Below are 24,446 nucleotides of genomic sequence, written 5' to 3' on the forward strand. Positions count from 1 at the left end.
TTGCAGGTGTCGCAGGCGAGTAAGAAGTGTCGCAGGCGAGAAGGAGTTGCAAGTGTCGCAGGCGAGCAAGAGTTGCAGGTGTCGCAAGGCACGCTACAGGTCGACAGGTGGGTCAGGTAACTGTGTAAAATATTACACAGCGCAGCGAACAGAATCTAAAAAAGAGATAGAGAGTACACAACAGATAAGAGGAGAATCAGTAAATTCTTTAACTCCAAACAACTGATACAAAGAAGGCTCTGTCTACCCATGCGCTTCCACTGTGTGAAGCTTAGATGGCGATCTAGATAGAAGATAGGTGAAGAGCTTAAGGCTAGCTGGAACAACAATTCTGACTGGGTGAAAGATGAGTGATCGATGGCTGTGAAGGGGTTTAGCTTTTATAGCCTGCGAAGGCCGTGAGGTTGGCCTGACCGACCTACCATATAAGCCTCCACTAATCGGCCAGGGAATATTCCCTTTACCATCAGGCCGGAGGTGCTACCCCCGGACCCCTGCCAGGGGGGCCGCTGGCCCCCCGGGGACCCCCCAGCCAAGGGCCGCTTCCGCGGCCATCGAACCCCACAATAGGGGCCCCTTTTAACTCCCTTACCCTGCAACTCGATGCAATACGCCTCGAGTTGCTACCAGCTTAACCACTCCGTCTAACCCAAAGATTAGATCCACAACGGTCACCTTTTTTGCCATCCGGTCACATAGACCTCATCTGATATACAAGTCAGGACTCAACCAATGTCCAAGCTCGCATTTGGCTTCTCCTCATAATGGGGGCCTTACAACTTTGAGCACCATGGATCATTGGTAGCACCTAATGAGGGTGGGGCATTGATCATATCTAACAAACCGATGTGCTGCCAAGCGGATGGGTCAGGCAGCTGATGCGTGGCAATAGGACGGGCTTCATTGGGCGCTTCGACAGGAAGGCCCTGACCTGTCCGACAGGTCACACGTGAGGGCGTGACCAGGCGGGTCGTTGTCAACGCTTTTTTTCTGAAATCTAAAAGAAAATAAAAAAAGGAGATTTCCTTCCCTTTTCCTACCAGACATTTGCGTGTATAAGCGTAGAATACAAATCTGTGCACATTTGCTCCTAAAAATTTGGGGCTTTTCCCAGATTTGGGGACTTTAATGCAAAACTGGACAATGTGACTCAGAAATTGCAAAATCAGTGCACATTTGCCCGGGAATTTTGGGGCTTTTCACATTTTAGTGAAATTTTTTCAATTCACTGAAATTTGTGCACACTGGACCCAAGAAATTTGGGGATTTGTCCAGATTTGATACAAGCAAGACACAACACTGATATTTGTCTCAGAAATTGCAGGAATTTGTCACATTTTGCCTCCGAAATTTGGGGCTTTTCATATACATGTAAGAATTGGGCTGAAATTTACTCAATTTCTCGACATTGATGCACATTGGACCCCGTGCAATTTGGGGCTTTTGCTGTTTGGGCAAGATTTGTGCCCCATTTGGTCATTTTATGTACATGCAGGTTTAATTCCATGCAATTTGGACATTTAGCACTTGGAAAATTTTGGGGGTTTTGCTGAAATTGCTCTATTTTGGCAAAATTGGCCTATTCTATGCATGTCAGAGACAGTGCAATTGTATGGTTGATACCTTAAGCACAAAAATTTTGGGGCTTTTGACTGTGCGTGTCAAATTTTATGCCTGTGGGTACATGTACAACAGAAATTGCAGCTAAAATTTGGGACTTCTCATGTAATGTGATAATCAGTTGTGGAGTGCTGTAGCACAAGGTTTAGTGCTCTGAAAATTTATTTGCAGATCTGAAATTTCTGCTTTTATGTGGTTATTTATTGCTGGTTGGTACTTGTTTGTACCTTGGTCACTTATGTGACAATTTGGGTTTGCATTTGCTGAATTTTTTGGTCACATTTGGGCTGAAAATCATGGCTGGCAGCAGTGGCAGCAGTCATCTCATGCACATTAAGAAGCTTGAAGGAGCACATAACTTTGCAGTCTGGCAAAAACAGTGCTATGATATTCTATTGAAGAAGAAGCAGGCAAAGCCGATTAAGAACAAAGGGGCAAAGCCCGCAGACATGGAATGGGAAGACTGGGATGAGTTAAATGAGCTTGCACGCTCAACTATCAAGCTATCAATTTCTGATACCTTGCTGTTTAACATTGAAGGTTTGGATTTTGCCTATGCTATTTGGACTCGATTGGAAGAACTATATGCACAGAAGAGTGCCACAAGCAAAGTTTATTGGCTAAAAAAGCTTATGGATTTGTGTATGAAAGAGGGTACAGCAATGTCTACTCACTTGAGTGAGTTTATCTCCATTTTCAGCCAGCTGATTGCCTTGGAGTTCAAGATTGATGAACAATTTAAGGCTACGTTCTTGCTTTGCACTCTACCAGAGAGTTGGGATACATTCAGGACTGCTATGAGCAATTCTAATTCGATGTTGTTATATGCTGATGTAGAGAGTGCTCTACTTATGGAAGAAATGAATCGGCAGAACAATGCATCCAGTAAGTCTTCCAGTGCTCTGCATACTAGGGGCAGATCACAGCAGAAAGGCAAATCTGATAACAAGGGACGCAGTAAATCACGAGGTAAGGATGTTGAATGCCATCATTGTGGCAAGAAGAGTCACTTTAAACGTGACTGCTACAAATGGGGAAAAAAAAAGGAAAGGGCAAGAAGACAGATGATAGCAAGAAAGAGAAGAAAGAGAGTCATCCTAAGAAGAGCAGTGTCAAAATTGAAGAGGTGAATGTAGTCACTCATGACAGTGACAGTGGGAATGACGTACTCTTTGTCTCTTCACACTTTAGTACACATGCTTTACTTGCAGATACGAATGATGGCATGCACACTTGGATTCTAGATTCAGGTGTTTCCTTTCATGTCACCCCTCATCGTGAGCGATTTTTTTATTATATAGGGGGAGTGATTTTTTTATTATATAGGGGGTCGACATGGTGTTATCCATCTTGGGGACAACTATGCATGTGACATCACAGGTATTGGTAGTGTACAGTTGCAGTTTCAACATGGTTCTGTCTTCACACTTCAGCATGTGCGATATGTACCTCAGCTCAAGAAAAGCTTGATTAGCACAACAATTGGGATTCCTTTGCCTCCATATGTGAAACTCAGTGCAGAGGACAGCCCTACATCTGATGATGATGGATTTCATATCACCTTTGGTGATGGGAAATGGAAGATCTGTAAGGAATCTAGAACGATTGCGAGAGGATGTAAAAGTGATACCTTGTATTCTCTCCATCTATCTAGTGTGCACGACCATGTTGTTGCCGTGACCGAGCAACCAAGTGTTTCTTTGTGGCATGGCCGGTTGGGACACATGAGTCAAGTTGGAATGAAAGTGCTTTCTCGTTTGGGTTACTTGCCTTGTCTTCGTTATGCTGATTTTGAGCATTGTAATCATTGTGTTTATGGTAAACATGCACAGACGTCTCATAAGAAGCCTCTTTCGTTGAAATCTTCTCCTCTAGAGTTGAATGTGATGTATGTCAAATGCCAGGGTTATCTTTGGGGGGAAAAAGATGCTTTGTCACATTTGTCAATGATGCTACATGGAAGGTATGGGTTTACCCTATTCGTAGCAAGAACGAAGTGCTTGACAAGTTTAAAAATTTCTTGAATCTAACTGATAAGACACTTAAGTGTCTTCGCTCTGACAATGGTGGGGAATATGTGACCAAGGCCTTTCAAGCATTTTGTGATAGCAAAGGGATAAAGAGTGAGCTCACTACCCCTCTCATAATCCACCCTAAAATGGTGTTGCAGAGCGTATGAATCGGACCATTCAAGACAAGGTCTGTACAATGATGTCACATGCTACTTTACCTCATGGTTTTTGGGCAGAGGCTGTTATGACAGACATACACTTGATTAATCGATCACCAAACAGGTCTTTTGGGGGGGGAGGGGGGGGAGGAGGAGTTCCCCAAGAAGCATGATCAGGCAAGCCACCTTTGTATGCACACTTGAAAGTGTTTGGCTGCAAGGCTTTTGTACACATTCGTAAGGAAGAACACAGCAAACTTGAGCCAAAGTCCTGTAAATGTATTTTTCTAGGATATGGTGATGAGGGTTAAATGGGATATAGATTATGGGATCCCAAGAAAATTAAAGTAGTACATAGCAATGATGTTATCTTCCGAGAAGATCGCTGCACAAACAACCCAAAAAAACAAAGGAAGTCCGTAGGGTTGTATTCTGGGAAGAAATACCTTTTGGACAGCAAAATATTTCCGTTGTACAGTAGCAAATACCTACTGTAAATGAACCTACAAATGCAAAAAAAAAATGTTGGAAATGATCAGCCAACTATTGTCCATAATGATAAGCCACTGAATGTGCAAGAACAGCCAAGACAACAAGATGTTAATGCTGATTTGCAAGCTGAAATGCTAGGGGACAGCAAGCTGAAAATGGAAATTTGCAAGCTCAACAGCTAGCAAACAATGATCACTGGGTTAGAAGATCATCTAGGGCTAGTCTACATCACCAGCCCAATCCGAGTTGCTCCAACCTGCAAGTACAAGATCTGAACCATTTGTCCCTGCGCGATAATGAATCCCTAAATCAGACGTCCCCCTCAAATACCGAAGTATCCTCTAAGCAGCTTGCCAATGTACCGTCTTAGGTTCAGTCATAAACCCTGCCAAGAGCCCAACAACAAAACAAAGATCAACACAAGTGTTGAGAAGCCAAATCAAGGATCCAATCAACTGACGATAGCGGGAAGCATCCGCCATAGGTGAAGCTGAATGGAAAGTGGCCTTCCAGTTCGGATCCATAGGAGTAGAAAGGGGCCAACAATCCTCCATCGCAAAAGAAACCAAGAGCTCCTGTACATATCTCTACTGAGAGATGAAGATCCCCCTCTGAGACTGATAAATCTCATGGCCCAAAAAGAAATGAAGTAGACCCAAGTCCGTCATCTCGAACGTCCGATGTAAAGCTGACTTCGTCTCTTGGACCTGCTGTGCATGATCACCTGTGACAATCAAATCATCAACATACAACACAAAAAGCACACAACCATCCTCGGAAGTGTGAACATAAAGCTGCGGATCGGCCTTAGAACGCCGATATCCCAACTGTGACTGAAGAAACGAATCAATCTTCTCGTTCCATGCACGCGGAGCCTGCTTGAGGCCATACAAGGCCTTCTTCAACCTCTAGACTTTCCCATCTAAAGATCCAAAGCCAGGAGGCTGCTCAACATAGATCTCCTCCTTCAAATCACCATTGAGGAAGGCCGACTTCACATCCAACTAGTAAACAGGCCATCTCCTATGGCCAGCCAAGGCAAGAACAACTCTAATGGTCGCCATACGAGCAGTGGGGGCAAAAGTATCATGACAATCAATCCTTGGGCGTTGCGCAAAACCTTTAGCAACAAGGCGAACCTTGTGCTTATCCAAAGAACCATCGCTAAGGTATTTGGTCTTGAAGAACCATTTGACGCCAATCACCTTCTTATTCGGGGAGCGGGGCACAAGTGACCAAGTGCCATTCCTCTCAATAGCCTCCAACTCGGCTTCCATAGCTTTCTTCCATGGTGCGGATTGTAAAGCCTTCTTCACGGAGGTGGGCTCTCGATCCTGCATAACACGGGTCATCAAACAATAGTTAGAGCAAACAAGTTCCGTAGAATGTGCCTGGTGCCGCCGTGACCGCCGCGGACCATCCTGCAGTCCCCACTCCTCAAGAACCCCCTCGATCCCTGAATCACGGAGTGTGTCATGGGCCCATCGAGGAGGAGGCCGAACCTCCCCTCGTCTTTCTTCATCAGCTGAAGACTCTGGAATATCCACCGGTGGTAACTCCTCAAGGGTGACCGATGGAACAGTAGACTCTGTGTCAGAAACAGAATCATAATCAAAAGGCACGGGCTCCAATGGAACGGTAGCAGGAGCCCAACTCTCCCCTAGATCTCCAAGAACGGGATGCTCCTCACCCGTTGATATGGCCGGGACCTCCACAAACCGCACATCGCGACTAGTGTACACATCCCGCTTGATGGGATCATACAATCGATAGCCTTGGGACTAGGAGTTGTAGCCAACAAATGCCTATCTTCGGGAAGCTGCTTCAAATTTATCACAGTGAGCCTTGGGAATGTGAACATAGGCATCACACCCAAAGACCCTAAAGTAAGAAACATGGGCTTAGTCCCAAAATAAGCCTCAAAAGGGGTCATTCCATCAACGGCCGAAGTGGGAGATCGATTAAGAATGTGGACTGCATTAGCCACAGCCTTGGCCCACAGAACCTGAGGGGTCTGTCGGTGCTCCATCATGGTGCGCGCCATCTCGATCACACTGCGGTTTTTCCGTTCAAGAATGCCATTTTCTTGAGGAGTGTTGGTATTAGCAAACTCCTGGTGAATACCTTTATCTGCACAAAACCGAGCAAACTCATTAGAAACAAATTCACCACCCTTGTCGGATCGCAAGGTCTTCAACTTCCGGCCCGATCGGTTCTCCTCAAAGAGAAGCCAATCCTTGAAGTGGGAGAAAGCTTCCGACTTTAATGCCAAGAAATAGGCCCATGTCATCCTGCTGTAGTCATCAACGATCAACATGAAGTACGAGCTCCCACGCAAGGACTCATTCCTCATAGGGCCACATAGATTCGTAGATACAAGCTCCATCGGCGAAGTAGACCGCTGCGAAGCTGTGTGGGAAATGGCATCCCTATGCTGCTTCCCATGAATGCAGGAGACACATGGCTGCTGGCTCACCACTATATCCGGCAACCCTCGAACAAGCTGTCCACGAGACACCCTCCAAAGATAATCATAATTGAGGTGACCAAACCGAGCATGCCATAACTCTGACTGTGGCTCAGAGATAAGAAGAAGAGTAGAGAGGGCAGTGGAAGACTTCAATTTATAGATGCCGTTCTCCTCATATCCAGATGATAGAACCTTCCTTGACCCACGATCAAGGACTCGCACCGAGTTACTATCAAACTCCACCAAAAGTCCAAGGGAACAAATCTTATGAACTGACAGGAGATGATACCCTAAACCTAGTACATGCAAGACCTCTGAGGTATGGGTATCACCTCGTCCATCTGGAATAAGCTGCATCTTACCCCGTCCTGCAATAGACACTGAAGAGCTATCTCCAATGAGAATCTGCCCACGCGAGGGTCGCAACTGGGCAACACCATCTGATGAAGGAGTCATGTGCCGGGAGGCACCACTATCAATGATCCACTCTCGAGCCTGGGGAGCCGTTATTGCAGCATCAGAAGCATTCGGTGAAGAGTTCTCAATGACAGCTAGATGAAGAAATGCAACTGATGAGGATGCAACCACCGCTCCAGAATCCTTTGTGTCCTTGTCTTTGTCAGGGCAATCCTTCTTCCAATGGCCAATCTTTCCACAAATATGACATGTGGATTCTTTGTCCTTGTCCTTCTTTGACTTGTTATCCCCCTTCTTCTTCTTTTGGTCCTTCCCCTTCTTCTGAGAGGCTTGACCTGTCAACGCCTCCGACTTGGAAGCATTCTGTCCCTTTAGCTATTCCTCTTGGTCCAAGACCATAGGAACCAACTTGTGACATTAATGTGACATTAAAAGTGATATTTAATGTCACATTAAGGTCATAAATATGGAATGTGACATTTAATGTCACATTAAGGTAAATATAGGGGAACATGCACGAGAATGACCGTCCGGGCACTTGGGCGCCCGAACGGGGTTAAGGGGAGCCTAGAGAGTAAGGGAGTCCAGGAATAGTAGGACTTCAGGAAGTTGACGGCTGGCAAAGGAATCCGGATAGAGGGCTAGCACTTATCTAGGCGTGGTTGGGAGGAGAAGGACACTCGTGCTTCCATCTTTTTTTATGAATCTGTCTCTCCGTCATCTATCATTGGTATCAGAGCCATGAGGATTCCTGGAGGTCTTCAACGGAAGGGCAGTGATGAATTTGCCCGCAATCTGTTCAGGCGAAAGTTCGATGGACCAGACGTGACGTGACTCGTCACGAAAAGTAATTGTTGGAGTCGTTGGTCATAAGAGACGTCGATAATAATCGACGGGTCGTGAAAAAAAGCGAAAGCCAGAAGCGCCACGTCACATCGCGTGAGTACCAGGCGCCGTGAAAATGCGACGGGACGGGCCGTGAAGGAAAATAAAAGGGGAGAAGCGCCACGTCACGTAAGTGACATTTCTTTTGGGAGAAACGACTGACGTAAGGCAAAAAAAGAAACGGGGACTCGTTTCTGGTCCGTCGACTGGCGAAAGGCGAAAAGGGGATTCCGTTTCTGGTCAACGCCTGCACAACGAACCAGAATCAGTGCGAGACAACACGATTCCGTTTCTGGTCAATAAAAGATGAGGCGTCAGCTGCATCAGTCGTGAGGCATCAGCCGTGAGGCAAAACGTGATCTGATGGTGCTTCCATCTTTTTTTATGAATCTGTCTCTCCGTCATCTATCATTGGTATCGGAAAGTTCTAGGTCCGGGGATCAACCTATGGTAGATCCCCATGAACCAAACATACAAGAAGAACAATGGGAAGAATTTTTTGCCACGCGAGAGCAATTCGATGATCTTACTGCTCGTGTGCAAACTCAGGGGGTTCAAATGGAATTTTTAACCCAAACACTTACTGAAATAAAATCTCAATTAACTTTATTGTTGGAAAGAGAAAAAAATAAGATAGAAACCTCGGATGTCCCATCTTCATCGAAAGATTTAGATGTGACTATGCGAGATCCTAAGGAACCCCAAACTTACCATAAATTCAGGGATAATCCAGTTTTAAAGGATATGAAACCACCTCAATTTTACGGAGAGGAAAAAGATAGGAATAAAGACACAATCTTTAATTTCCTCCAAAAATGGGAAGATTTACATAAATTAAAGAATACCCCACCACATCTCCAAGCACTGGAGGCTAGTTTAACTTTGGGGCCCAAAGCATATAAGTGGTGGCGAACTTTAAAGGAGGCGAATAAAATACCTGAAACTTGGGCTCAATTTGAATCCGTCTTTTTAAAAGAATTTATTCCTGAAAATGAAATGGAACGAAATTGGGAAGATTGGGATTATGTCAGACAAAAGGGAAGACCCCTGCTGACATATCTGGAGGAATATCGTAAGATAATCCTCAAACTAGAAGGAATTGATGAATTCCAAAAAACAAGAAGATTCATTAGGGGACTGGACAAAGCCTGTAAAAAGGAAGTAAAACGGAGTTTACGTAAGACGCTTGAAGAGGCAATTAAATTTGCATTAATTTATGAAGATAGTACGCGTCCAGATACACTCACTAGTCTCACTGATACGGAGCCCAAGTCTAAGGAATTAGAAACCTCAAAATTTGTGGGCAAATTTAAAAGGAAAATGCCATTTTTCAAGGGTAAAAAACAACCTTTTGAAAAGAAACAGTATATGAGGCCAAAGTTAAGTCCTGATAACTTTGATAAGGCCAAAAAAGAAAAATTGTGTTTTAATTGCCTATCCCCTAACCATGCTGCTTGAAATTGCCCTCAAAAGAAAAAGGGGGAAGACAAAGGAAAGGACAAGGGCAAGGGAAAAGAAAAACAAATCCATGTAGTGCAGACCTTAGAATTAAAGGGCCATGAAAAGTATAAATCTTTAGAGGTCTTGCACATGGATGTACAACATAAGTGTTGTATGTCAACTTCTATGTGGCAACCTAATTTTGGGCCACATGATTTACTTAGAGTACATGGATTGATAGCTGGAAAAAGAGTTAGAGTCATGATTGATGACTCTGCCACACATAATTTTATAAATTATGCACTTGTCAAAAAATTGAAACTTCCCCAACAAAACAGTGAGCATCAATATGTTGTTCGTATGATGCAAGGCCAAGACAATAAAATATGGGATACAATGGTATCCAATTTGGAAATTGAGATTCAAGGATATAAAGATAAGCTTGATTTCCAAATAATGAACATGGAAAGAGCTGATATTGCTCTAGGGAGGGAGTGGCTATGGGGATTGGAACCATCCTTAAAACGTAGCTATCACCATAATACACTGGAATTTGAAAGGGATGGTAAGATTTTTGTCGGAACATGAAGTATCTGATAATCCTTTGATGTGTTCTACTGAAGTTCAGAAGCTGATAAAGAAGGAAATTTGTGAGGTATATATGCTATGGTCTCTTCCTGTACAGAATACTTTTACTTTCTGTAATATTAAGCAACAATTTTCTTATGTTTGTGAATTGAATGTTAATAATGAATTGAACAGTTTGTTAAATGACTTTAAAGATGTGTTTCGTTCTGATTTACCAAGTGGCCTTCCACCAGATAGGGGTGATATAAATCACCCAATTGATATAAATAAGGATACACACCCAATTTCAAAACCACCGTATAGGTTAAGTGAAACACAGCATCAAGAAGTTGAAAGACAAATTAAGGATTACCTGGATAAAGGGTTTATTCAACCCAGTAATTCACCTTGGGCTTTACCAATTTTATTGGTCAAGAAAAAAGATCGTTCTATGCGACTTTGTGTTGACTATAGAGCACTTAATAAAATAACGGTGAAGAATAAATTTCCTATGCCCAGAATGGAAGATCTTTTTGATCAATTGCAAGGAGCAAAATTCTTCACAAAGATAGACTTAAGATCAGGTTATCATCAAATAAGAATTAAGGCACAAGATGTTTCCAAGACGGCATTTCATACTAGATACGGGCATTATGATTTTTTGGTGATGTCTTTTGGCCTCACTAATGCACCAGCTACCTTTATGAAGCTGATGAATAGTGTTTTACGGCCCTATCTAGGACATTTTGTAGTAGTCTTCTTAGATGATATCTTGATCTTTAGTAAATCAACAGAAGAACATTTGGAACACTTACAATTAGTATTCCAACTGTTAAGAACACATTCCCTTTATGCGAAGAAAACTAAATGTGAATTCTTTGCACAAGAGGTCAAATATCTAGGGCATATAATCTCGAAAGAGGGAATCAACATGGATCCAGAAAAAGTAAGGGCAATTATTGAATGGCCACCTCCACGGAACCTAGAAGAGCTGCAGATCTTCCTAGGTTTATCTGGATTTTATCGTAGATTCATTCGAGATTATGCCAAAATAGCTGTTCCAATGACAGATCAACTTAAAGGGAAAGCAAAAAGTTTTAATTGGGGAACAGATCAAAATGAAAGTTTTCAAAAACTTAAGGTAGCTATTGCTACAGCTCCAGTATTATTAATAGTGGATCCCAATAAACCATTTGTGGTTGAAGCTGATGCCAGTGATAAGGCAATAGGCGCGGTCTTATTACAAGAAGGTCGACCAGTTGCTTTTGAAAGCAAGAAATTAGATCGTGCAAAACAGAATTATTCTGTTTATGAGAGGGAGCTGTATGCAATAGTACATGCAATGAAGAAATGGAGACACTATTTGTATGGTGCCAAACTTTTGATTTTATCGGATCATGAAAGCATTAAGTGGCTTAATGATCAACCAGATTTACACGGGCGTAAAGCCAGATGGGCCGAACTCCTCCAAGAGTTCGACTATGAGATCAGATATAGAAAAGGAAAGTATAATATAGTAGCTGATGCACTCAGCAGAATGCCCATCATTAATGAATTGAGTTTTACTCAGTTCACTTCCAACTTGCTTGAATCTTTAAAAGGGAAATGCCAAGTTGATCCGGCATATTCCAACATATGGGAAGCAATAAAAAATGGGGATCCAACTGAAATTGCTTCTACTGAGGGAGGAATATCTGAGAATGTTCAACAAGGAAATGGAGCATCAAGGGTTGCTCAAACTGAATTCAAGTGGAAGAATTTTACCATTGATAATGGTTATTTACTCTACAAAGGTAGGTTATGTATCCCGAAAGATATAGAAATAAGGCGCCAAATACTCTTTGAGTGTCATGATACCCCTAGTGCGGGACATCCAGGAGTTAATAAGACTTATAGTCTTATTAAAAGGCAGTTCTATTGGCCTGGAATGAATAAGGACGTCCTTGACTATGTGGTCAAATGTAATAAATGCCAGGTTAATAAAGCTGAAAAATTAAAAATGGGAGGACTTCTCCATCCATTAGAAATTCCTTCGGGAAAATGGGAGAGTATCTCCATGGACTTTATTGTTGCTCTACCTAGAACACAGAGGGGGCACGACTCTGTGTGGGTGATTGTGGATAGGTTAACCAAAATGGCTAGGTTTATTCCAACTTCAACTGATATTAAAACACCAGAATTGGCTAGATTATTCGTAGAGAACATATACCGATTGTATGGCCTTCCGGCAAATATAGTTTCTGATCGGGATAGAAAATTTGATAGCCATTTTTGGCGTGCGGTATTTAGGAAATTGGATACTAAACTTGGCATGAGTACGTGGATCACCCGCAAACAGATGGGCAAACTGAAAGGGTTAACCAAATTCTTGAAGATATGCTTAGGGCATATGTAAGTAAAAGGCAAACTAATTGGGAAGGGTATTTACCGATAGCAGAGTTTGCATATAACAGTGCCAAGCACTCTTCCACTGGATATAGTCCATTTATGTTAATGTATGGGTTTCAGCCCAGAGCTCCTTTTGCAGTAGGCCTGCATAAGGAAAAGGTTCAGGCAGCTAAAGATTTTTTGGAGGATATGAATAGTATGTTAAAATTTGCTCAAGAAAATATTAAAAAAGCTCAAAATCGAGCTAGAGCATATGCAGATCCTCATCGAAGAGACATCTCCTTTGAAGAATGAGAATTGGTCTATCTTAAGGTGCCTGAACAAACTAAAACTATGAAAAAGGGACACTGTCCAAAGCTTTCACCAAGGTATTGTGGTCCTTTCATAATACTTAAAAGGGTGGGAGAATTGGCTTACAAGCTCCAACTACCTGCTGGTAGTAAAATACATCCAGTTTTTCATGTAAGCAAATTAAGGAAGAAGCTGGGTGATTTGGATAATCTAATCTTAAATGATGATATTGAGGCGTTATTCTATGACCAATCTAATCCACATGAACCAGAAAAAATATTAAATGTTCGTAATAGGCAAACGAGGAATACTATTTATCAAGAATGTTTGGTTAAGTGGAAAGATTGTTCAAAAGAAAGCTCAGCATGGGAGCGAGTAAGTACTTTAAAGAAAAGGTTTCCCGATTTACAGTTAGACCTTCCAAGTATCGTTTTCGAGGACGAAACCGATTCTTAAGGGAAAGGAAATGTGACATTAAAAGTGATATTTAATGTCACATTAAGGTCATAAATATGGAATGTGACATTAAATGTGACATTTAATGTCACATTAAGGTAAATATAGGGGAACATGCACGAGAATGACCGTCCGGGCTCTTGGGCGCCCGAATGGGGTTAAGGGAAGCCTAGAGAGTAAGGGAGTCCAGGAATAGTAGGACTTCAGGAAGTTGACGGCTGGCAAAGGAATCCGGATAGAGGGCCAGCACTTATCTAGGCGTGGTTGGGAGGAGAAGGACACTCGTGCTTCCATCTTTTTTTATGAATCTGTCTCTCCGTCATCTATCACAACTCTTCCCAACGAAGAGTAGACTCTCGCCCCGAAGCAATAAGGGCAGAGTAGAATGTACCGAATCGTGGCGGCAACTGGAACAATAGTGTGATCGCCATGTCTTCGAAGAAAATCGGCTTCCCCGCATTCTGAACCTGCATCTGAAGCTGCCTTAGCTTGTTGATGTGCTCCCGCAGCGAAGAAGACTTGTTTACAGACAAGGTCCGCATCTGTACCTCCAAAGAAACCCACTTCATAAGGGTCATCCGATTGTACATCTAATCAAGCTCCAGCCATATCTCCCGAGCCACCGTCAAGTGCTCGATGTGAGCTATCATAGCTGTAGTACAAGATAGAAAAAGAAAGGAACGAATCTTGGCATTCAGTTTGTCCCAATGAGACTGAGCCTTGGCCAACTCCGCACGAGCATCGGAAGAGAGTTTGGACTCATCTCTTACCGAGGGCCGGTCGATCTCCTCCTGTACAAGCTCCGCCAAATCATAGGACTCAAGGATGGCCAACATCATGACACGCCAGATGCGGTAGTTGTCGCCATCGAGCTTCTGATCTGCGGGAAGAGCCGGTAAGACAGGCACCTTCCGATCCATAATCGTCTGAAACTCCAAGTCAATCTCTGTAGACATCTTCACCTATAATGCCTTCACAAATGCAAAAGCAGCCCCCTCTGATTGTGAAAACTCAGCCTGCTAAGACTCTTCCGCGTCCTGAAACTTCTTCACCCGTCGGAGGCGATGAAAAAGCAAAACCTGCACTTGAAAGCTGAAAACTCAAACTTCCTCCTCGTCAAACAGCAGCAAATCCAACACTTGGACTCCTTTCCTACGCGCCCACGCTCGCTTCAGCCTTGTTCCGAGACGCAGCCCTCCTGCCTGCCCTCAAACGCTGAAAACGCAAATTTGTGTCACGATAGAAACTCCTCTTCAGGTTGGTTCTGCGCTCAGTCAGCCCTCTAACACTGCTCTGATACCATGTCAGAGTGCAGAGGTGCGGAAGCATAGGACTAAGAGAGAGAGAGAACGCAGAGAGAGAAGAGAGAGAAAGAGACAGTGGAAGATGAAGATCTGCTGTATAAAGTGTGCTGAATACAAAGATATGCAGAAATATACACGGGCGCAGTGCGCTGGACTGCGTGTCTCCACCTCGACGATGCAACCTGCTGTTCACCTCAAAGTCCGCTGCAGTCTGCACTGTCTCCTGTCTGAAATCTGCGAACAGAGACGGAATCTGCGCGTGCCACCAGTCTGTAATCTGCAAGCAGAGAAGTGTTGGAGACTGCTGGAATCCTCAGCTATTTATAGCCAGAAAACTGGGTAAAAACCAGGGCAAGGACCGGCTGCATTAAATGCAGCCGACTGGACTGCAGCCAGAAAACTGGGCAAAAACCAGGGCAGGGACCGGCTGCATTAAATGCAGCCGACTGGACTGCAGGCAGTCGGACTGCCACGTGGCAGTCTGACTGCACAGTCCGACTGAGCAGCCGACTGGACTGTGCAGTCCCGTACTCTACAGGCGCTGATCTCTAACAAGATGTCCTAGGAAACTCAAAGATAAAGTCCATAGCATTGCTTTGCCAAGGCCTTGCAGGAATAGGCAAGGGCTGCAATAAACTCGGTATCTTTTGCCTATCATACTTCGCTCTTTGACATGCGATGTATGTCCTGACAAACTATTGAACATCATGCCTTAAAAAATGCCAATAAAAGAAATGGTCCACTGCATTAACTTTAGTATCGATACCATTGTCTTCCCTATAAGTATGAATCTCAATGATCCCCTTAGGCCTCAATAGCTTTGTGGCACAACTGCCTATGCATCTTCAGAAAACGATCTTTAAGCACAAAGTGCTCATGTCTCTAGCCATTGCAATGCTAATCATATACAGTTACAAAATCCAAATCAACATCATACTGATCCTTCAGAGCATCCAATTCAATGTGATACACCATAGTGACGGTCAAAATCTACGGCTTAAGTAACAATGCATCAACCACCACATCCTTCATCCCACCTATGTGCACAATCTGAAAGTGAAACATATATAAGAAGTTGGCCCATCTCATGTGCTTCTCAGACAACTTATTCTGAGTAAAAGGTAATGCCAAGTCTGATGGTCCATCTGCACTGTAAATCGGCCCCTAAGAGATAGTGTTTCGGTGCCGAAAGTATATAAATTACAACAAGCAACTCTTTCTCATAAACCTGCAAATTCTATGTACCATGGAGAACACAACTCTCAAATGCTACAACTTGGCCATCCTGCATTAAAACAATCCCTATATTGTTCCCACATACATCATATTGAACAACAAATCACTTCCCTAGATCAGGCAACACAAGGCTGAAGTCATCTTTTCTTTTAACTTCTCAAATGTTGAAATCTCCACTGAACTTGTCAATTGGCCATCTCCTATAGCTAGCTAGAGTTAACACTGTCCGGATAGTGGTCATACAAGTTGTGGACGCAAAAGTATCATGGAAATCAACACCTAGTATGGCAGCCAAACGTGCCTTATGCTTGTCAATCACTGAGATAGTTGGTCTTAAAGACCCATTTGACTCCGATCACCTTGCGATGAATAGGCCTAGGGACAAGATGCCAAGTGTCATTCCATTAAATGGAATCCAAATCCTACTCCATGGCCTTCCACCAATGATTAGAATTCAAAGATTACTTTACTGATGCCAACTCCCTATTCTACATGGCATGGATCATCACAGCAAAGTTAATACAAACAAGCTCGCTGGAATGTGCCTCATTCCTCCAAGATCCCTATCTGTCAGTTGCAAGCTAGTACTCCTCGAGAAACCCCTCAATCCTTGCATCATAGAGTGTATCACAGACCAACGAGGAGGAGGCTAATACTCCCTCGCCACTCTACCTCTGCCAAAGTCTTTGAAACATCCACCGAAGGGGAAGCCAGTGGAGAAGTAATCTCCTCATTTGTGGATGGAGCCTCAAGAGACATAGGCTCCATAGGAGCTGGCTCAAGTGCCCAATATCACTTGGATCTCCAAGAATAGGGTGCTCATCCCCCCCCCCCCCCTCCCCCAAAGCTAGAAACTCCACGAACCACACATCTCAGCTCATATAGACGTTTCACGAGATGGAATCATATATCCTATACCCTTGTGTGTGCCATAACCAACAAACACATGTTTCTTGGAAGCTAGCACGAGATGCAATCATATATCCTATACCCTTGTGTGTGCCATAACCAACAAACACCTGTTTCTTGGAAACTAGCTCGAACTTATCTTGTTGTTTCTTTGGAATGTGAACATAAGCATAACATCCAAACATCCAAAAATAGGAAACATCCAACTTTAGCCTAAAATATGCCTCAAAAGGAGTCATACCTATAATAATAGATGTAGAGTACCGATTCAACATATGAACTACAGTGACCATTACTTTGGCCCAGAGACATTGACATGTCTGTTGATGCTCCAACCATTTCGACCACACTCCTATTCTGCTCCAAATACCATTCTCTTGAAGAGTGTTTATGTTAGCATAATCCTAATCAATCCCTTAGTATACACAAATTTGAGACAAACTCTCCATCTTTATTGAATCTTGCTATCTTAAGTTTCCTATCCAAACTGTTTTTCTCAAAGATGAGTCAATCCTTACAATGTGATAAAGCTTCTACTTTGAGTGCCAGAAAGTATGCCCATATCATCCTACTATAATCATCCACAATCAACATAAAGCGAAGACTCCCCTTGAGTGACTCTATCATCGATCCCACACAAATCTATAGAAACAAGCTCCAAGCGCTCCTTTGCCATCTTGAAGTCTTGCTAGGAATCGCATCTCTATATTTTTTGCCACAAATGGAAAAGACATGCCGAAAATGGCTTACCCCAATATCTGGCAATCCACTCACAAGTTGGTCACAAGCTGCCTTCCTAAGGTACTTGTGATTAAGGTGGCCATAACGAGCATATCAAGCTCAGACTAAGACTAAGGAGTAAGAAGAAGAGAAGTAACGACTAATGAACTCCGCATCTTATAGACAACATTCTCCTTGTACCCCTGGCAAAGCATCTATCTCATCTTTCCATCATCAAGAACCCAAAAGGAGTCCTTGTCAACCTCAACCATAAGGCCAAGGCCACAAATCTTACTCATCGAAAGGAGATGATACCCCAAGCTTGGAACATAAAGAACTTCCAAAGTGTGAGCACCACAGTGCCCATCCAAAATCAACTACGTATCACCCTTACCCTATATAGGAACCAAAGAACTATCACTAATCAAAATATGCCCATGCATCGGAGGCATACAAGCAATATCATCTGGAGAAGTCATGTAGTGGAAAACACCACTATTCACAATCCACTCACAAGACTATGGAGCCATTAACGTTGCATCAGACGGAACTTGTGAAAAAGGCCCAATAACCTCCAAATGTCGAAACATGGCTGATGAGGGAGCAGCCACCCCGCTCATGAGTCCTTTGTAGTCTTCTTTTCCTCCTCCTTGGTGTCCTTTTTATCCTTATCGAGACAATCTATGTTCCAATTCTGTCTTACCACAAGTAGACTCCTTGTCTTTCTTGTTCTTCTCATCCTTGTTCTGCTTTTGCTTCCCCTTCTTTTGGAAAGCCCAACCTATCATAGCTTTCTGGGAGCCTATATCCTTCAATGATTCCTCTTGATCCAAGACCATAGGAACCAACTTCTCCAATTTAATGAACTCTATCTTTCCTAAGGCAATCAAAGTGGAGTAGAATGCACTAAACCTAGAGCGCAACTACAATAACAAAGCTTCTTAATAGAAGCACTTCCTTGGATTCAAAGTCTACATCTGCACCTCCAAAGAAACCCTCATCATAACAATCATCTTACTATAGAGCTAATCTAGTCCACGCCATATCTCCCAAACATTGTTAAGATGCTAAATATAGGCTAACACAACTGGAGTACATAAAAGAAATAGGGAAAAACTGATGCGGACATTCGGCTTGTCCCAATGTGCATGTATCTTAGGAAAAAACAGATGCGGACATTCGGCTTGTCCCAATGTGCATGTATATTCTCTAACTCCACTTTCTCCATAGTAAAAGTTTGGAAAGATCCTATGGTCAATAGCCTCCATCACAAGCTTCGCCAAATCATAAGACTCCAAGATGGCAAGCATCATCACCCGCCAAATGTGATAGTTCTCCCCATCTATCTTTTGATCTTGTGGAAGAGCCGATAGGACGAGGACCTTCGAGTCCATAATAGCTTGGACCTCCACATCAATTTCAGACAAGATGGCTTCTAAATAACCTACACAAAACAAGGGTAGCTCCCTCCGACTCTAAAAAGGCAACCTACTAGGGCTCCCTCACTCCTTCACACGTCTTAACTACCAAAGGTGATTAAAACACAAAATGAAACCAACCTTCCTCCTCGGATAGGGTGGTAAATCCCTGATTACAACTTAATTACAGCAGCAAACAATAAATGCAAATCTGAAAATACAAATTTACCTACTGATCTTGGACAATACACACCCGATTGGCCCCAAAATTGGCGCCCCTTTCGGTATTTATTTAGCTTTATTAAAGAGAAAGTTGATTTACAATGGGATTCTCCCAATCCCTTTTGGTATTTCAACTCCCCTTGCTGTCCAAAGTGACCCGCAAGTCTTCAATCTATTTTGCCCCTTGATTCGGGCACTCAATTGGCCTTCACCCACTTCATAGATGATGGAAATGCCCCAAATTCAATGGATGGCTAGTTCTCCACCTGAATTCAGCTGAAATTCACCTTCAACCTTGTTGAATCCAAGCCTTGGAGCTTCCAATTTCTGGCACGCTTTCCAATGCTATTGCTAAACCCCAATTTTTGTTGTAAATTAGGGTTTACAGCAGAGAAATTTGCAATTTCTCAACCTCCAAGGGTCCAAATAATGTGATCTTTGGAGCAAGGCTGTGAAATGGCTGAGAGATGAGAGGGAAAGCTGTAGAGAGAGAAAATTCAGAGTTTTGTCGTGAAGAATGACTGAAAATCAGTCAAATGCAGTTGCTACCCTACCACAGCAGCTTGTAGATGCAAAGACCCGAAGAAAATCAATCATTTGCAGTTGTTGCCCTGTCTCAACAGCTTGTAGATGCTGCCTCCTGCTATTGATTGGTTTTCTCCTGCCCTTGGTAACCTTAGAAGATCCTCCAATGGCTGCAAATCAGATCAGCGACCTCTACTCTCTCTCTCTCGCAGGCTGAATTTATAGAAATGCCTCTCTCCAACCTCTAAAGACGTTTTTGAGTCTTACATGGGCATTTTTTACAAGTGGCAACCTTCCCAAATGGTTTTTCTAACATTTTCCATAATTAAATATTAATTTTCAGTCTTTAAATACTGAAAATTGATCTAATAATTATTTTGAGACCCAAAAAAAAATCTGACTGGCCAATAATTAAATTGGCTAGGCAACTTCCATTCCCGAGCGTCTCTGTACCATCTTTGACCATCAGATTGGAGTTAGGTACCATTAAACGCCACTTCTCTAATGTCACCAACTGACACTTATGGCCAAATGGATGACCTAGACTAACAACTGGCACCAGATACACCAAGTACCTGTGCGGCATAACTTATAACAATTTTTGCCTTTGACATCCCATGATTTCTTCGGGTCCCGGGCTCGTAAATTTACTTTAATACTAGTTGCACCTCACATGTGAAACATTTACTTAATCATGTGATTAAAATTTAATCCACATGTTAAGTGAGGTTTCAAAAATACATGTCCTCATGACACAAAACCTGCTACAAAAGGCTGAAAACACAATCTTTTCTCCTTCTTTGACAACAAAACCTGCAAAAAATAGCAAATTCCCTTTCTTTCCAGCACATCTCCACTCTGTTCAGCCTTGTGTCAATGGGTAGCCCTCCCGCTCACCTTTGAACACTGAAAATGCAGCTAGGTCTTGCACTAAAATCTCCTCTTCAGGTCTGCCCATGATCAATTAGCCCTTCAATATTGCTCTAATACCATGTCAAAGTGCAATGAAGAGCAAAAGTGTCTAACCGGACTGGAAAGAAAAGACATGAACTTGGAGAGAGAGAGAGAGAAGTGAGTATAACACTGAAGACTGCAGAGTATGAATCCTCAAGACTAAAGAAGAATCTGTACAACAGGCTATCGAAGTATCACCAGACAAAGCTCTCTCTCTAACCTATAGAAAATTGAATGAATGTGACCAATGGGCTGCACTGCCTAAATAGGCAAAAAACGCAGCATAATAATGACCAGCTCGGCGAGTCAAAACTGGCCTGCTGCCAAATATGGCTGACTACAGCCTAAAACTGGCCAACTGCACAAGAAATACAGCGAACACTTGCATGCCACGTGGCACTGCCTGTCCGCCCTGCTTGGCCTTCCCAAATGCTGGCAACTACATACAAACTGTCTGACCTACTCCAAACTAGGGAAATCTGCCCTGAACTGTCATGAGACAGCCTATGCCTGTCCTAGGGATGACCAAATCTCTAACAAAGGTTACCATAATTGCAAATAATAAAGATACAATGATGTTGAAAGATTTGTAGGTGCTAGGCATTTAACAACAATCTCTTATCAGTCTCAGCAAATGTGTGTTGATTTCTTGGTCCCTTTCATATGGATAGATGTACTGAGCATGATTATAGAGATGGGGATGTAATTGTCATTGCTGGCATGTTATACAATGAGCTATATAAGCTAGATACCTATAAGAGGAGTGAATGTGAGGGTGCTATGGCAATTGATTCCTCGATGGCAGTAAGATATGGCATGCTCAATTTGGTCATTTGAACTATGGTAATTTGGTTCACCTGAAAAGATATCACATGGTGCTTGATTTACTCTTCTTGAAAAAGGCTGTGTTCTCAACAAGATGCACTGTGCTTCATCTTCCAAGGACGGATCTATGTGAGCTAATCAAGAATTACAGTAAAAATTACAGCTAGTACATAGTATTGTATGTGGTCTCATGTGGATCCCATCTATAGGGGTATATTGTACTTTGTGACTTTCATCAACAATTTAACCCGTCATGGCTGGGTTTAAGCAATGAAGCACAAATCTAAATGATGGTAATATTGTTTTCGACATGAGGTCTGCAATTAGGAAGTCTGAAACTGTCCAAGTGAATTGAGAATGAGTAGCAGCAATAACATGCTCAAATGAAACAAAAGATAAAGTAGCAGGTCTACCTGTATGGATGCTACTGCTTCTAGAGCCTCCTCATATAATATTTACAAACTGACACCCATCTGAGTCTCCAAAGTATCTTACAGCTGGTTCCTCTATATCAAAGGAACCAACAAAGAGGGGTTCCAGCTCATATAAAACCAAATGGATTATATGAACCTGACACTCAGGCCTGGCTGAGATGAAGACGATAGCTGCAGGCTGAAGAATGCTCATGAGAGCTGCAGAAGGTGACGGAGAAGGCTGCAGACTGAAGCACAGCAGGTAAAAGACGTTCCAGAAGGCAGGACAGCAGCAAGGAAGAACCATCAACAGTACTAGTGGTAGCTTTAGCAGCACACACGGCCGGCTGGGAGTGGAAGTGACACCTTGGATAGCTAGACGGCAGCTTCTAGCACTGAAGAAGAAGGCTGACAATGAGGGTAACGACAATCGAGGTGATGGCACTGACTATCAGTTCCTGTTGCTTGAACAACCAGAAGCCACAAAAAGTCTTGCCCTTGCGTACAATTATATAAAGCAAAAATGCCTTTTGGGGGCTGTTTAATAAGCCCAAAACATGCCAGAAAATTATGATAGTTTAGAAGGCAAATTAGCTACCTCAATAGTCCCCAGACCCCAAACATGTAGCACTTTCAATGCAAAACTAGCAAAGTAGGCATTCCCCCATTTCCCCGTTCTTTTGACTTTAAGCAACCTAGCGAACTCATCATAAATGAAATTACAGGCAAGACCCCAATCAACGGTAGCAAGGCTAACTTGCCACGCCACTCCTTCAATAGCTTCTATGCATGAGCATTGAGGTCCACATATTCATTTGTCTGTACATCTAGTGCAACATTCTCTTATGGCTTGAATGGATCCACCATGGATGCATTTGACTTTCACTCTTCATCCATATATCTTGTATTTGCATACCTGAAGCATTTGCCTTTGTTATCATCCATGGAACCTGAAGTCTTTTTAGGATCAATAGTTTCCCCTTCCATCTTGTAAGACAATAGTCTTTAAAACACACAAGTCAAAAGATGTCATTTCAAATTTAGACAATTTATAGCAATGCTACGCTGTTCCAAAATTTTCATTGCCATCATTATCTACAAAAAGTACTAGGTCAAGTGTGACTATTCAGGCAGCCATACCCTTTTATCACACCACTAACATAACCAAGTTTAGTGTTCTCAGTAATAGCATCACTAGCGAGTTTATACATAAAGATGTACACATGAACCAGAACATGTTACATAGATGAACATGTGTATTATAGGTCTCGGTGGTCACTATGGCTACTCTTGTAAAATTGAATGGAGTTTAGTTACAACTTCTATTCACGTTTTAATTGGCATGCAGTCTAGACTCTACACAACGATAAGATCTATCTTTATAATCACATTGTACTTTCTCACACCATTCCTATAAACTAGTTTATGTTTTAAAGAGGATCCCATCACTGCACAGGGGGTACTAGGAACACTGGTTATGAACAGTGCGTCTAGGCCAAAATGTGGAGCATCTCACAATGTGTATCTCAGCAGCTCATTCTAATCTTTAAAAGAAACTGGACTTTGGCTGCTGAGGCCCCAAAGAAATAAACCCAACCAACAACAATACAGAACAAAAGTAGGCCGTAAATTCTATACATATGGTCATTCTGTGAACCGAGATAAATGACTGAGCAGATCTGTTCATCTTAGACAGCTAATCCTGAAATTTTACTTGCATAATGGCACAGTAAGGCATTTTGCCCTTCAGCTAACAATGATCACATATATGAGTAGGAGAAAGAATGACCAGTAAAGAAAATCAATCATTTGTGCAACAAGCTCAAAAAACCGACATTAGATGGAAGAACAGATGGAAAGATGGCGGAATTCCCAGTGTTCAGCTTGCAAACTACAGACAAAACAGTATCAGAAGTGTTGAGACTAATCAGAAACCATGCCTGCATGTGGGTCTGCTGACTTCTGTCTCGGTGTCGGTTTAAGTATGGTCGGATCTCTGACCAGCGGATCAGCATTTGGTTGTATTCGACCAGTCGCTTAAGATTTGATCGCACTTGTGAGGGTACATACTATCTAATAAACTGCCAGAGATGGCGGCATCGCATTCCAAACCATAAATAAACTACAAAATCGACATGGTAATTTTTTTTATTAAAAGACTTGGTCACATTTGTGAACTTTGAAGGTACCTCATGACCAATTTTGAGGGTACCTAATATACTCTCAAAAATGGCATGTGTTTCTTTCTTTCTAAGGCTTGGTCCCCGGTTGTGTAACACTCTCTGGGGCTCCTTTCGAGTACGCCCGGACATGCCCGAAGTGCAACCGCGACTTTACCATACCAACTTCTTGCCCAGTGGCAACATAAGGCAAGAGCCTTCCCTGAGCCAATATGTTTATTGTGCCATGTGAATACGGTCCTTCCATGTGTATAAGAAGAGAAAACCAAGCTGTGCAATGGAGCACTAACCTTTTCTTTCCCTAAAGAGAGCCATGTATAAGAAGAGAAAATCAAGCTGTGCAATGGAGCACTATCCTTTTCTTTCCTTAAAGAGAGCCCTACTTTAATTCCCATTAGTAAGGGCTTCTTTGGTGTGCAATGGAGCATTGCCCTTTTCTTTCTCTAAAGAGAGCCCTACTTTAATTCCCATAAGTAAGGGATTCTTTTTCCATGCTTAGTAATTAGGACAACAATGAAATGGAATTTTAAAAATAGTTATTCAC

General features: G+C 42.6%; 1 protein-coding gene across 7 annotated transcripts in view; it reads right to left on the bottom strand.

Annotated features, from left to right (window-relative positions):
- Positions 1-23,909, bottom strand: part of LOC148029212 (uncharacterized) — a 35,295-nt gene extending 11,386 nt beyond the window's left edge. For 3 of the 7 annotated variants that reach the window (XM_087687987.1, XM_087687982.1, XM_087687985.1), the window contains exon 1: positions 23,663-23,908. Coding sequence is in view for 3 of the 7 variants with exons in the window: in XM_087687982.1 (XP_087544108.1) it covers positions 23,663-23,737 (75 nt within the window). In the remaining 4 variants the exon portion in view is untranslated. The other 4 variants (XM_087687988.1, XM_087687986.1, XM_087687984.1 and 1 more) reach the window with 3 other exon arrangements.
- Positions 23,910-24,446: the final 537 nt, after the last annotated feature.

This window comes from Lygodium microphyllum, chromosome 11, assembly GCF_053477565.2.
Source record: "Lygodium microphyllum isolate KBCC chromosome 11, Lygodium_microphyllum_v1.1.10, whole genome shotgun sequence".
NCBI lineage: Eukaryota > Viridiplantae > Streptophyta > Polypodiopsida > Schizaeales > Lygodiaceae > Lygodium > Lygodium microphyllum.